The sequence below is a fragment of the Ambystoma mexicanum genome, chromosome 13 (genome assembly GCF_040938575.1).
Source record: "Ambystoma mexicanum isolate Mex_15411 chromosome 13, UKY_AmexF1_1, whole genome shotgun sequence".
Taxonomy (NCBI): Eukaryota; Metazoa; Chordata; class Amphibia; order Caudata; family Ambystomatidae; genus Ambystoma; species Ambystoma mexicanum.
The window spans coordinates 228308995-228324692 of NC_090938.1; the positions used below are offsets into that span (position 1 = coordinate 228308995).

The 15698-nt window shown below is 43.5% G+C and overlaps 1 protein-coding gene across 2 annotated transcripts in view; it reads left to right on the forward strand.

Annotated features, from left to right (window-relative positions):
- LOC138521115 (alpha-1,3-mannosyl-glycoprotein 4-beta-N-acetylglucosaminyltransferase C-like) overlaps positions 1-15698 on the forward strand; it is a 303408-nt gene that overhangs the window by 255410 nt on the left and 32300 nt on the right. For both annotated transcript variants that reach the window (XM_069633684.1, XM_069633685.1), the window contains exon 2: positions 13095-13242. In XM_069633684.1, coding sequence (XP_069489785.1) covers positions 13095-13242 — 148 coding nt within the window. The remainder of the gene's footprint in view (positions 1-13094; positions 13243-15698) is intronic.

The window sequence follows — 15698 nt, forward strand, 5'->3', positions numbered from 1 at the left end:
GCATTCGACATGGCCTTTCTCAAAAATATGCCAAATTCACTCCCACTATTGATGTACCCGAACGGAGCTTTAAGCCAGGCATATTGAGTCCTGTCGAATGTAAAGGAAAATAAATGTTGTATCTCTTCTGCCAATGGCACGCACCAATATCCAGAGGTGAGATCTAATGTGGTAAATACATTTGAACCATGTATCTGAGCTAGGCCCTGATCAATGAATGGCAGTGGCCATCTAGATATTGGTACTCTTTTATTTAACTCTCTCAAGTCTGCACATAGCCGCCATTGACCATTTGGCTTCAATACACCTAAAATAGGTGTATTGGATGTGCTATGAATGGGCCTGATTATTCCCCGTGATTCCAAATTTTTAATAATCTCTGCCCATGATTCTAAACATGCCAGCGGTAGTCTATACTGGCGTACACACACTGGATTTCTGCTACAACCTTCTGGTAGTGTGGCCACATGTAAATCAGTTAAACCACAATCATAAGCATCTTTTGCAAATACATCCTTAAACTCCATAAATATTTCCCTCAGGTTGTCCCTATCCTTATCGCTTTCACATGCATCCGCTAAGGAGACCTGCTCTTCTACCATTTTGGAAAATTCTGGAAAATCTTCTGGTGAGGGAATCTCGGCGCTTTCCTCTAACTGTGTGGCTGTGTCTTTTTGTAAAGCTGCCACTTTTAAATATTTTGGCATATCAGCTTCCACTTCAATGGGCTGATTTTCTGTTTCATTTTCATTTAAATTAAATATTATGCAATCCTCTTGATGGCAGCACACCGTCTCATTTGAATCATAAGGATACACAGAATGAATTTTAAATATTCCTTTGGGCTGAGAGTCCAGGTGTTCTGGCAATTCGCCCTTGGCATCTACATATTTTTCAGGAATATTCCCAATCAACATGTTATTTAAATCTGCCGTATAATGTGATTTTTGTATGGCCATTCCTAATGGGGAGTTTTCCTCTAAATGAATATCCTGACAACCTTTATTATTTACCATGATTTTTACAGATCCCTCACCAATGTTTACCAATGGAATGTATTCATAATCCAGGCCTTGCTGTTTTATGGATTCATTCAGGCATACAAATGCATCAGAGCCTTTCATCTGCTGCCCATTTTTGCATTTTAGTGTTATTGCAAATTGTTTTGTAAATGCAGGAATAATAGTATCTTTCCTCATTTGTAATTCGATTGCATAAGGAACCAGTTGTGCACAATGATAAGCCCTTCTTTTGTCTTCAAACTCAGGTGCCGGACCACATAGGCGTGACCATATTTTTTGATTAAGGAAATCTAACACCATACACATTCTGTGCATGATGTCATTTCCCATGTAAAATTCATTTTGTGCTCCACTCACTATCCATACATTATGGTAAATTGTTTTCTGCCCAATGCTAATTTTAAGCATGCATCTGCCTGCAATTCGGTTTTCAAAGTCTGGACTGTCCAACCCAGAAACATATTGGTTTTTAATCCTAAATTTCGGGATTTCTTCCCTCTCCATAATTTTTTGCAACAATTTCTCATTAATGAAGCTCTTTTCATGTTCAAGCGCTAAAGTGGCTTTTATTGTTTTAAAATAATCATTTATACCAACATGAACCCATGGTTGCTCATCTTCCATGTGTATTTCTGCCAGAGTGGTAATGTGTTTTTCTGAATCTGTTTTAGGAGCAATATTCTGTTTGCACGTTTTCTCTTTTAGATAAAAACATAATGTGTGCTCATCTATGGCAGTCTGCCAATTTTTCCTTGGGTCCAAGCATATTTGTACAGGTAATTTTTCATTGTCGCTCTGCATTTTGTCTTGACACATTAATATGACAGTGACACTAGGTATGCAGCTATTCTGGAGATATACCTCCACAGCATCATTTGTTTTGGCAACGGTGTGACATTCATTTATGTTGCTGTTTTGTGATTTTAGTTTCTTAGACCTCAATGGTTTTTTGGTTAAGGACCACAGCACTCCATTCACCCCATCTATGAGAGGAGACAATCTTTTCAGGCAATCTGTCCCCATCAGAAATGGAATTTCACAAATAGATGTGATCAATACCTCTTGTTTCATTCTGTGCTTTCCTATTTTTATGTCAACCTCAGTTATACCTATGATGGGCACCTCCTCCCCATTAAAGTTATGCACTGGGCCTTGATTTTCCTTCACTGTGATCTGACTCTGTGGAGGTCTCCCTTCATTGATACTCTTTACCAGCTCCTTTGGACATAATTGTGGCCTGTGCGCCAGTGTCAATCATAGCAAAGGTGTGGCATTTTTCTTCTACAGTGATGGGTGCATAATATCTGTCCTCAACTTCCTCTAATACACATAAGAAATGTGAATTCTTACTGATTTCAGGGCTCACCTTTCTCAGGTCTTTTTCACTTTTGGCTAAGCACATTGGTAAATGGAAAGACATTTTCCCCTCCCTTTTACCCATTTCTGCGCGAGAAATTTTATTCATTTCTCCATGTTCAGAGGTTTTTTGGAGTGTGGCCACTGTTCGCCCATCCATCTGGGTAACATCAGAGACCACATTACAATCCTCCAACTGAACATGTGTAACAACATCATTCAGCGATTTGTCATTTTTTAATTCTGTGCATTTGTGATCATTTAGTGTGATACCAGCCCTTTCAGCCTCTTTAAAAATATGTGGCTCAAAGAATTCTTCAGGTGATTGACTTGTACCCTCCTTGTGAGTATTTCCTTTTTCTGTCTGTGTTTGGTCATTGTTTTGCTTGCCCAGGGAAGGAGCTATAGCATCCCCACTTACTCCCTGTTCACTGGTATTCCCCATGCATGAGTCATTTTTCTTAAATCTGTTCCTTTGTTCTTTTAGAATTCCTAATATTTCTTTTTCATTTGTGCCAATATTTACTGTTTTATTTAGCTCTAAGTTAAACCGTACCTCTTTTTTAGAAGTATTTGCACTTTCTGTCACAATTTCATTTACTGGTACTTTCATTTTTAATCCATTAGTCATCTCAGAGTCGTTATCAAAATTATATCAGAGCAATCTGTCATTTTGGCACTGCAGTTATCATGAGTACTTAGTCACTTTTCGGAAGCCCCCGGTCATTGCTATGGCCATCAGCCCCCTCTTTGGAAGGTTGTTTTTGCGCTGTATAGAGCTTTCCTATTTGCTTAGCTAACATTTTCACTTGGGCCTCAAGGCACTGGAACCTTTCCATCTCTCTAGGATCCTCTTTCTGTGGCCTAGGTCGATATTGGTTGTTTTCCCCCTGATTGGATCTATTCTGATACCTCTCAGGTGATTGATGTCGGTTGGGATGGTTTCTGAACTCTTGATTCATTTGTGGAGGGGAGCGGGTTGCACCCATCCTTTGATTATAGTCCCCTGGTGGGGAATCATTGTACTGGCGTGGACTGTAGTTCACGTTTTGCCTCATGTCCTGTCTCTCAGATTGTGGGTACTGGCCCCTATGTTGATTTCCATTATCAGTAAATCGATCCACATATTGGGGCCTATCCTGATTACCATATATCATGGTGCTGGGATCAAATCTGCTCTGTGTCCCCAATGACTGGTAGGGACCATCATTTCTTTGATCTTGATTTTGTCTCTGGTTATTGTTCATACCTGCCATATCAGACCGGTATCCTACCCGGGGTCTGTCCCCTAAATACCTTGGGCTGATGTAGCTCTCTCTATTACTAGGATCATGTGATTGGAACATTGGTACAGGAAATGGCGATCTTTGTTGATTACCCCTTTGTCCAGGTGTCACATTATTTTTACCTTGGCTTTGAGCAGACTCAAGGGACATTTTGGCTGACCTGATTTCCATTACTGTGGCTGAGGGTTCTTTAGATTTAGGTCTAGTATCTTTCATTTTATCACCTTCTCTACCCTGACAATAGAGTACCTCATATAGTTTTGTGCTTTGATGTACAATCCATTCAAGGGACTTGTCACGGTCAAATTCACGGACCAATTGGGATATGATGTCTTTCTGTAGCCCATAGAAGTATGCAGTTTTAAACTCGTTGGAATTTGAGTCAAAAGATACATCAAAGCGAGAAAATGCTCTTTTTAAGTCGTGTAAAAATTGGCGAGGGGATATATTAGGTCCAGCAGTAATTGTGTACGCGACTTTCTTTGCCTCCTGCAATGACTGAAAAGGAGAAAAATGACGCCTAATTTCTTTTTCAAACTCCAGCCATGTCATATTCTGCTGTTCATTTAATCCCCTTATGATGCTGGCCGTCGGGGCATCTAAAGTTAAATGAAAATATTGTCTGTACTGTTCCTTAGGTATCTGGAGTGCTTTAAAAATGTCATGCACCACTTCTAAGTGATCCTCAATGCAGCATTCACCTCCCTTTTTAAATGGTTTGATCAGGGCTTTAATGGACTTCATTATTTTTATGGGGCTACTTGTTGCAATGCATGGAATTGCACTATTTTGTGATTCAATCCTGTTTTCAGGTGTATGAGATTGGTGGCTGCCCCCAATGGGAGTATCAAATCCCCCAAGGGCGCTGCAACCAAGTTCAGTCACCGGCCCAGTCACTGGAGCACTAGCTCTTTGGGCAGAGCTAGAATTCACCTCCACTCCATTGAATGTGTACCCTGCCGCCTCTCCTGGGACCTGGGAATGCACATTTGCTGTTCTAAGTCCTTACACTTTTTAAGGAATCTGGTTGCTTCATTTTGCAAATAATTATTTTCATCACTCATTTTATTAATCACCTCCTGCATTTCGCACATTTGCATTTGGCATTCATTGAACTCTTTATTTCTCTTGTCTCTTTCTTGGATCATTTTAATCATTTCTTGTTCTGCACTCTGGAGATCACCTTCTTTTTCACAATGTTCTTTTTGTAAAATCTGCATTTCTGAAACAACCTCATCTTTATCCTGCCTAATGTGATCCACTAAGGCTTTTAAGTGTGCCAATTCTTGCTCACTATCTTCAAATTGTTTCTTGCTTTTGGATAACTGAGTATCAAAGTCTCTGCATTTTAATTGCATGTCTTTTTGGCATACATCCAATTCTGCTCTCAACATTTCCTGATTTTTACTTGCCCCCTCTAATTCAGTCTTTAACCTGTTAATTAGCTGAGTATCATTCTCTTGCATTCGCAGGGACTTGTTTAAAATAAACCATATTTTGCCGCATAGCCGTATTAAACAGTCTTTCTCTGCACTTTTATCGGCTGCATTCAATAATCTTGTAAGGCAGACCTAAATTATGCTGCCTTCTGCAAAAATATTGTCTAGTTTTTCTTTCTGCACCTCACCCTGAATGCGGTTACTCCATTCTAACGTGCTATTCGAAGACCAATTCCCATGTGCAAATAACTTTGCCTCTAAATATTGCACTAGATCTGAGAATGTGGTTTCCCTTTGTGACATTCTGAAATTCGTTTTTAGTGGCACACTGCTATTATAAAATGGGTTCCCTTTAGTGTGCAAATGGCAGTGTGAGACACGCTTGCCACGCCCAGTAGGTACTCTATGATCACTTTCCCGGCCTGCAACGCACCATAAATATGTAGGGTATTTTTTGGAGATTTGGGGCCTGACGGTATTTTATTACCGCTGAAAAATAACTTAGCAATAATTACTCCTTGTATTCAGATTTGGCCATGTGCAACAATAATACAGTGGACATGCATTATTTCAGCACCTAGACATGTATATTTGGTATACGTGGTTGGTATGCGTGGTTGGTATGCGTGGTTGGTGAGCATTATTCCCTTGTTTTATTGGTGGCCCCAATGTCCAGAATCCCTTATCTTTGCTTAGATTTTTCGTGTAATCACTAGAGAGACCTCAGGCCTACATTTCAGGAATACCACATTTTCAGTGTTAGTGTTAGTGTTAGTGTGCCACCATGGGCAATCTCACTGACTTATTTACGACAGAGAGCTATATGCGGTAATTTTGTGGTAATTTCCACTACCTTATATACGGTAGGGAACTATGTCAAGAGAGTCTCTCTTCCTGTTGGCTCATGTACCTCCAATGAGCTATGCTACAGTCACTCACAACTGTTCATACTGAATCTGACATGCACACATCTGTCTTAAAATGCCCATTGCATTGTTTAAAAATCTCCCCACATCATCAGCACTGTATTGGTAAATAGAAGACACACCACCTGTCTGCTTTCAAGTATTTTTCTGTATTATAAAAATTGCATTTAAACACGATCTCACTCTTTACAGAAATAAATAAAACAGCACATTAACAGCTTTGTCTATGACACACTGCAAAGAGAGTGGCGGAGAACAGGACTCAAATTGCAACATTAGCATTTGATTAAGGCACGCACAGGAGTCTCCTTCCCTACACTGACTGCATATTTTCATACACACTCAGCTCCCACACTTCTGTAATTACCTTATCTCTTTAGTTGTCCTCTTTCTGAATGTGGCTCCCTTGAAGATTAACCCCAGTGAAAACGAACGCTTTTCGTTCTCAAACCGGGGTTATTATCTGCAATCCTCAGCTTTTGCAGATAGGAATGCCTCAGCCAGGGGAAAGGTCCTTCTTCCAGCTCTGCCAAATCTTGACTGCCTTTCTTCTTCCTCAAACTCCCCCCAGCAAAACCTGATCACTCCCTCTAGCATGATACTTGCTATGACGCTGCTCCAATCAGAATTAATCACGCCATCTCCTCCTTCTCTACACAATGGCTCATTTTTATAGTAATACTTTGTAACCAACTGATTTCCTGTTCTTTCGAGCCCATTTGCTTCCTGTAGTTATGTGGACAGGGCAGCAGAGAGAACAGAAAAAAAAATGGATGTGCGTTTAAAAGTTCACTTTCAGAATAGGCCTAATTCTGCAGCGGAGACACATTTTTATTAGTGGATTATGTTTCATTAGTCAGGTTAGTTATAAGTTATGTTAGTTGTTATTTTCAAATGTGTCTCTCGCACCATAGGCATTTCAGGTGAAAAATAGTGTGCATTTTTAAATGAGCACGTGTGCTTTTAACTGTAAAAATAGATTTGCATCTTATATGTTAAAATCGTTTTTGACTGAATAGGCTGTCTTTTCTTGTTAATCTGGTAACACATATAGCAATGCACCGCACCCTTGTGGTGGTGCTGCAAAGAAAAATTGCTACCTGTGCAGTAGTGCTGTACTCTGTGCTGTAACACGCCAAATATCCTTACAGAGTCCAGAGACTATTTGCCATTGTTGAATGGATTAGTCAAACTCCAATGTATTCTTTCATTTACCGCTGCCAATGCTGCGGCCACAGCTTTGGGAGCTTTTAGCCGCTTTCCTTCAATATGTGCAGAAGTATTTCACACTGACCCTCCGTTATCTCATATGAAATGCATGATGTGCTAGGCATGATTTCCCAGTATGGCACTCTAGCCCCTGCACATGCATACTATTTGTGAAAGCAAAGAGAAGGTGAATTCTGCAATAAGGTGAGCTCTGCCAAACACTACAAAGTAGTGTCAATGGTTTCCCCTGAGCTGGTTTCTGACTCAGGAACTAACCTAATCTCTGATGGCCCTAGAGAGGCCCTAGAGAGGATACATATATATGTTTGCTGTGCACAGTCTACTGACATGGTTCCGTGTGTTCAAATTACGGCAGAAATCGCTGTGGACACAAAATATTGCGGCAAAAATGCTGTTATTTTGCTGCTGCAATCCATGTAAAGAATGCGGGGGACACCCCCGGACCCATTATACCATTTAAGGGGAGCGGGGAACACCCCCGCAGCCCGCACTCCCCTTAAATGGTATAATGGGGTACACCTTTAACGGGTCAAATCACAGCATTTTTGCCGCGATTTTTTGTACAGGCGACATTTTTGCAGCGATTTTATCACTGCATACCACTGACATACCAGCAGCAGGGAGGCAAAGTGACAACCTTCTAGATACAAAGGTGCATCCAGCCTTAAATATGCACAGGGGAAACTATATAATAGCTTCCTCGTGTACTCTTCCTTTAAAAGCCCATTGGCACGGGGAAGATGGTTTTAATATTGAACAGATGTCTTCTGTCACCTTTGAGGGGTCAGGGAAATCTAGAAAGTCTGCCATGACCCAACACTTCCTGGCAGCAATCATGCTGGGAGTATAGCAGTATCTGCAATGTCATGTTGTATCTGGTGGCATTGCCCTTGCAGCCCCCATAATGTCTGCTAGGCATGCTTAAATATAAAGCAGCAGATCCCCCAAAGGATTCTGCTCTGGTGTGAAGAGAAACACTATTATAGACACACATGTTGTAACAGAGATAAACTTAGTAAATGTGCCCTTCACGGAGGTGTCCTGATGATAGGGCAGAATGTGGAGGAAGCAGTACCTCTTCCCGCGCTGATACCAGAAGGCTTCAGCTCGAGCCAAAAAGACTTATCTGCTCCTAAGTGGCAATTTCACACTTCAACTGAATGGTAAGGGGGGCTTCTAAAAGTGGGCTAATACCAAAATAAACATATGGAGCATTTCAGCAAAGGATGATTTGGGCAATGGGAGATAAATGCAGCTGGATCCCTTTCTAATGGAAGATAACGAGGCGATATGCCCCGAGGTGGCCGGCTGACGCTGTAGGTAACTCCATTAGGGCAAGGCACCCTGGGAAGTGAGGCAAAAGAGGCATGATGTCCAACAAAGGCAGGTCTTGGGAGGATAGTTCAGGGGCAACGTGCATGCCTTGGAAGCAAGACGACACGGAGCAACACAGGTCTGATCCCTGGGACCGCGCTTTGAAGCCTCTGGGTATTAAGCGCGTTATAAATTACCAGTCATATCATATCAGTGTCTCAGTTGGATCCTCGAGGGCGGTCAGAGATGGGCCCGGATGGGGGGCGGGTGGTTGGAAGCCCCTAATCCTCTGCTAGGATCTATGTTTAGATGGAGCGGGGGAGCACCTATCTGTTGATAACTGTTGGGGTTTGCCAAGACTCAGAGCTTCCATCCATGTGAGGGAAGCGAGCTGCTTAGAGAAGGGAGTGAGACCCTCCACCCAATGACCCTGGGGAGGAGAAGGGACATAAGCTGGAAGACCTGGGAGCTCGGCTGCTTCCTAGGACACGAGACTAAGAGACTCAAAAGGAAAAGTGCCTGGAGGCGTCTCGTGTATCCTGCGCAGCTGACAGCTCCCGTACACGTGGTCATCTGGCAATGACCAATCTCCTGAGGAATCAGTCCTGGCACCTTTCTTGCTCTGCAGAACCAAAAAACCTACATTCAGTTTTCAGCTAACAAGTCAATGAACCACCTTTGAACAGCAAGACGTCATCATGCAATGGATGGCCTCATGAGCCACCATAACCCCACTTCATTGCCAAACTGGCTGGTCTAGCCAGTTGAACCTACCTACTTTGAAGACACCATTGCACCGCGGAGCTCATCGAGGGACCTTGCCAATCGCAAAACAGCCAGAATGACTCTTCAGCTTTCTCCCGAATTAGCTGCTAATTGATGCCATTGAGACCCTCTGACTCGGAGGCACTTCTGAATTCCCTAAAAAGTTGCACCATTGCGCCATCTGTCGAGGACACATGCCGCAGAGCCAAAACACAGGAACTAAGGCAGATAACTTGAGGATTCAACCCTGACCAACCAGCCTAACCCCGAGTCAACTCCCCAGTCTCTAACTTCGCCAGTGCCAGTTAAATGTCTACATTGGTGTTTTCCTTACCTTTATCCAATGGCTTTCATTATTTTTAATCTTGTACCTGAATTATAATCCTCAATTATCCAGCCTACGTCTGTATTTAGTTTTTATTTTGTTTTCAATTGCAGCAGTGTTCAGTATTATTGCGTGGTTTTTGCAATGGCTGTTATTCTGTGAAGACGTGATAGGTCTTTCCTTTTCTTTTATTACTCACTGTACTGCCACTGTTTGGACTCTTCACAAATGACCTACCTCTCGGGAGAGTCTAGCCTGCCCTCAGCCCCTGCGTCCAAAGGAGAAGGAGGCACTATCGAGGCTTTTAGTTGTTTAACTTCATCACCACAGCACCATTTAAAAAAAAAATAGAAAAGCACAAAAAAAGAAAAAGGTCTTTTTCAAAATTCAACCAAAGAGTCCTCAGCCTTTTCGGTCTCGTTATTTTAGATCCGGTATTTCAACGTAGAACCGGGGGCCAAGACCCACTAACCACCATGTGATGCAGGATCCAGAGGCGGTAAACAAAGGATGCCACAGCATCTCCATCCCAGGCCTTGACTGTCTCCAGGAAAACTCCATCCACACTGGGGATCATCTTAAAACCTAGGCATTATGTGCGCCAGAATGAAAACGCATAAGAGGTGGGCATAGAGAGGGACGCTACTCAGGACTGGCCTACAGGGAACTCTGGAGATTTTCCAGTAGGCCTCTGCTGCCTGGGCCTCTTTTGTGTAGGTATTTACACGTTTTCTCATAGGAAAAGGGTTGGGCTTGCTCAAAAGGTGTAGTATGGGGCTACTATGAAAATTATTTCCGGGGCCTCTTTTAGTTTCCAGTCCACCCCTGCGCTCACTGGCCTCTGCTGGAGTCTATGGGAGTTTGTGAGTACTGCTTATGGAGAGTACCCAGGGGCTCTCATCGCCCTTTGCAGATCCCAGTGGGTGGCATAAACCACCAAGAAATGGTATCATGCAAGCATCCCAAATTGAGTGTGTAATGGACTCAGAAGAAGCCATGATCGCAGACTGCTGTCATACTAAAGTCAAAATGACGGACCACAGATTTTCAAACTCAGTAGAGATGCGGGCAATCCACTACCCGTCAAAAGCCCTCTGCAAACAATGTAGCTCACTCAGAATGTACCCAACCATCCAACATGCTTGCCTCACTTATCCAGCTGATATTAATCACAGTTACACGGTGGGGGTGTTAAGAATAAAAGTGTGCGGGTGTAGGAGAGTCAAGTGTAGAGTAGAGTGTGGCAGAGCTGCGACGAGGTGGAGGGGGAAGGAGGAAGAAATAAGAGGAGCGGAGGTGTGCAGAAGGTGAAGAGGGAAGGAGGAAAAAAGAAGAGGAGGCGAGGGGTAGGGAGGAGTGGAGGAGGTGGAGAGGAGTGGAGGAGGCAGAGAGGGAAGGAGGAAGAAAGGAGAGGAGTAGATGGAGAGGAGAGAAAGCAGAGAGGAGGAGAGGAAAAGCACAGAGAATGGAGAGGAGGGGGCAAGAGGAAAATGATACAAAAGGGAGAGGAAGCAGAGCAGGAACAACATCAACAGAGCATGGAGAGGAAGGAGGGGGTGAAAGAGGCAGTGGGTCGGAAACTCAAATTCAGTACCGCCTGCTGTATTCACTGGGTGCAGTATTGCCTCATGTCATGTAGTAGTGACTGGATCCCCATGTGGTCCTAGGGGACTCCACAATGGGAAATAACGGTATGGCCCGCATGACTCGTAACCATGGGGACCTACCAGGAGACAAGGAAAATTGTAGCTTTAAAAGAGTTTGCAAGTATTACCGTCTGCAATAACTCCAAGCTAATAATCGAGTTTGGTGGTAACGTTAAAACACCTGATAATTGTTGCAACAGGGTGTTTTACAGCTCCGCCAAATTATGAGTTTCGTTACCAAAACTCCTTCTTCCGGCAGGCTTTATTTTGCTGATTTTACTGCCACACAAAAACAGTCCTGTAATGCGGTAATTACTGGCTGAAGTATTGTCAAATTCAGTAATTATCAGCTCCCCCAAGGAGTCCAACTGGACTCCAGATTGGTGAATAACGGTACAAACTGCTTGACTTGTATTCATGCAGACCTTCCAAGGCACCCGGTAATTACCCAATGTGATAACGGTAAAAGAATGGGGGTCATTACAAGTATGCCGGTCCGGTAACAACGGTGCCGGTAAGCTACCCGCGCTGTTGCAACCGGACCGGCATACTCCTAGGTCTGCGAGCGGGTGCCTTTCCGGCCGCCAGGTCTGACCTGACGGGCAGAACGGCACCCGCTCGCATACCTTGATGGATGCACCGGCACCGTTATCAACGGTGCCAGTGCATCCGTCCTCCCCATTGCCATTGAATCCTACGGACTCAGTGGGAATGGGGAGTCATTTTATCCAGCAATGGGCAATTACCGGGACCGGCGAGGCTGTCATTTCCCCGTAAGTCCCCATTGCCGGGCACTGGAAAAAAAATTACTTTGGCGGCAGCCGTGCCCTTTTTACCGGCACAGCTACCACCAGACTCATAATGAGGCTCAATGTGTAGGTATTACCGGGTGCAATACCTCCAAACTTGTAATCAGACCCACGTCAGATTACATTGCAAGGACACCTGTGTACATAACAGGGTTTCCGTAACTTGGTGTCGAGAATAAGAGGGGACGCCTGAGAAAGAGGCTAGCCAGTTAGGTCAATCTGCTGCTTACCAGAGGCCTCTCAAACCATCTGCCAGGCTCGAGTTTCCCCCTTGCTTTCTGTAAGGGCCACTTGTGAATGTTGCATGAACAATCCAGGAGGGGAGGTCTTCGTTGTTACGCTTATCTAAGCCGTTCAACTCAAGAGTGTGCAAGCAAGGTCAGTCAATCGTGCCAGGCGTGAAAGTAGATAATGCACTACTAGGAGACTGTTAGATCAGAGAGTTGAGACAACAGTATGATATCTACCTCTCCACTGTAATGCTCTACATTTAGCACTACAAGTCAATTCGCTGACGACTCACATGTTTTACTAATGTTTACAGTTCTGGTGTAACCACTGATCAAGCATTCAACATTTCTAGCAAACATTTGTATATGGTATATAGGAATACACTCATTTGCCAAGTTTTGGTCCTATCGCAAACAAGTGTAGACTGATGCTATTTTCAAGGTCCATTAGCCCAGCAATGAGCTTCTCCTTAGGTCCATCTTATTTTTCACAGCTAAGATTCAGCAGCAAAAGTCCTTGTTCTTCCAGGTCAGAGAGGTTCTGTTTTCTCCAGTATCCACAGATCTATCAGACCAGTGATGGCTGAGAAACAGTGGCCTGCCTAACTGTGGCTAAGTGGACAGGGGCTGTTGGATAAGACTCAGGGCGGTAAAACCCAGGGATGGACGCAATCTATGTACTGGGACACTGTACAAATGCCTATTAAACCACATTACATCTAACCGTTCCTTTTCTCTGTTTACAGGAAGAAGAAAGTAGGTGGGCCCGAGAGGTGGCCCTGCAAGAGCTGCGCTCCGAGAGGAACGTGCAAAGTTTTCAGGAATTGTGGAATGTCTCTGCACCACTTAATATTTCTTACCACTACTTGGTGGGCTTCCCCACACTAAAGAAAAGTAAGTGTTGTGATGCAGCTTTGTGGTGTAAGCACTGATATATTAGTGTGTTGCATGGTATACCCGAATAGAAGCGGTCAATTGTCCCACTGTTCCTAGAACTACTGCAACCGAAGCATTAGAATTAAAGGTAGAGCAGGCATTTGCCGAAACCATTAATTACAGACAATTAACTGTATTCATCAGAGGCCTTTCTCATCAGTCAATTAGTCCCCATTGTTCCTTCAGTTTAACATTCCCTGGAAGAAAGAAACACACCATTCAAATATCTCCCCCTAACTTCCATGTCATGCCATGTTAAACTATAGTATAAATAAAACGCTACATCCTTATATTCAAAGATCTTCCTGTGTTAGCTGGGCGTTCCAAACAAAAGCTGCCAAAAGCATTTCACTGCTATCCAACATTACTCCATGTATGTCTTTAATGCATATTTTCCTGTGAGAAAGAAAGCAAGCATGTGTTCTCGTGAATTATAAACCATTAACACATCCCAGCATTCTGGTGACATTAATACCTGATCGGTTTGTTGACGCGTGGTTTATAATGTAATCAGGAAAACTACCCGCCTTTGATTGGTAGGATGCTTTAGTTTGTTCTTCATATAGTAAGATAGTATCTGTGTAGTGTTTGCCTTAAATCACGGTCTGCAACTGTGGCACTCCAGATTGCTTGGACTACAACTTCCATGATCCCTCACCTTTGACTATGCTGGCTATGATGTACAGGAGTTGTAATCCATAACATTTGAAGAGCTAAAGGTTGCAGACTCCTGCCTTAAATGTTATGTTAAGTTGAGTTATACCGCACACTGCGGCCATTTCCATGGTCTCCAGACGCTCACATGGCTCTGTAAGGACAAGTGGGTTGGGTTGGTTAGTGAGAGAGAGAAAGAGAGAGAGGGATAGGATAGATGATGTGCTCATCTGGTGCTTCGTGTAGAACCTGGAATAACTGGTGTCTGTGCATGTGAGCTTTATGGGTGTGCTTTGCTTGGTGCACTGGGGCTTGTTGTATCCTCTAAGGGCAGGGTCCAGTGTGTGAGTTGTTTGCTGTCTGAGGTTTTTTTGCAGTTTGGCTAGAGAGTGATGTGTGGTTTTCAGTGTTTTGGCGGGTTGTTTCACTAGCTCTCTGGGCGTGTGTGGTAGGTGAGAGGTGTGGGGGTGTGGAAGAGAGAAGGGGGTTGTTAGTGGGTTTTGGGTGGTCTCTCGGTATTGTGTAGCTATGTTATTTCTTTCTGCGGAAGTCATCAATTTCTCATTATGGAAATGGTGGTCTGAATGCCAATGCCATTGATTGGCAATTAGTACCAGCAGTTAGATACCACTCATTACAAAAGAAGAAACTATACTGCCTGGTGGTAAAATTTGCTCAGCTAAATGTCCATCAGTAGCTGCTAGCAGAAACCACATAACTGCTGGCAAGAATGCATCACCAACGATAATTCCCATCACTCTAAAATACTCTGCCTGAAAGATCTGACTCTGCCAATATGTGGCTTTCAGAAAAAGAAGGATGTGAAACATAACATTTAACTAGTGATGTTTCTCTGCCTTCACTAGACCAAATGTCTGGAACCTCTGAGTCTCCAGATGTTCTGAACTACAACTCCAGTCACTGCATGCTAACATAGTCAGTGGGGTGGGATCATGGGAGTCATAGTCCAAAATATCTGGGGAGCCACAGGTTGTAGACATCTGCTCTAGACTCAGATCCCTAAACTATTTTGGAGTTTTCCATTTTTGAGAAAAGACTGTAGATGTATGTTGTCAATATTAATAATTTAAAGAAAAGTTCTCACCTAGGTTATCTAAATCTCACTTGCATCACCATAGACCCCATCAGCACTCCATCATCCACAACTACAAGAAGATCACCAATGTCCTCTCAGCAATCAACCATGCAACTGACATCGCCTACCTCATCACCATACATGACTGAGATGCCATCTTCATTAGTGAGACGTGGATGACATTCACCTCCACCCACATCCCAGATGTCCTCACCCCCAATGACTACATAATTCTATAACAAGATCGTCCAAACAAGATCAAAGAGGCCTCGCCATCAAACACAAGGCATCATGGCCATGCACCCAACTGGACATCGCCACCAGTGGCTATTTTGATAGTCTTTCCGGCCACTTCCCACTCTCCCAAATGCACAGTTTCACTTTTCACAGACCACCCAAGCCCACACCTCCTTCAACAAAGACCTCACAGACTTGGTAACCACCATGTCTCCCACACACGCCAACATCTTCCACAGCAACATCAACATCCCTGGCAAACCAGCACCCAAGTCAATCGAAGAATATCTCCATTGCCTACTAAACACTCTGAACCTCATGCAGCACAGGAAAGACCCAACTCAGAAAGGGAAAAACGGAACAAACTCACGGCCTTACTAAGGCTAGAACCTAACTTCCTGATTTTCAAGAAGAATTTGAAAACATT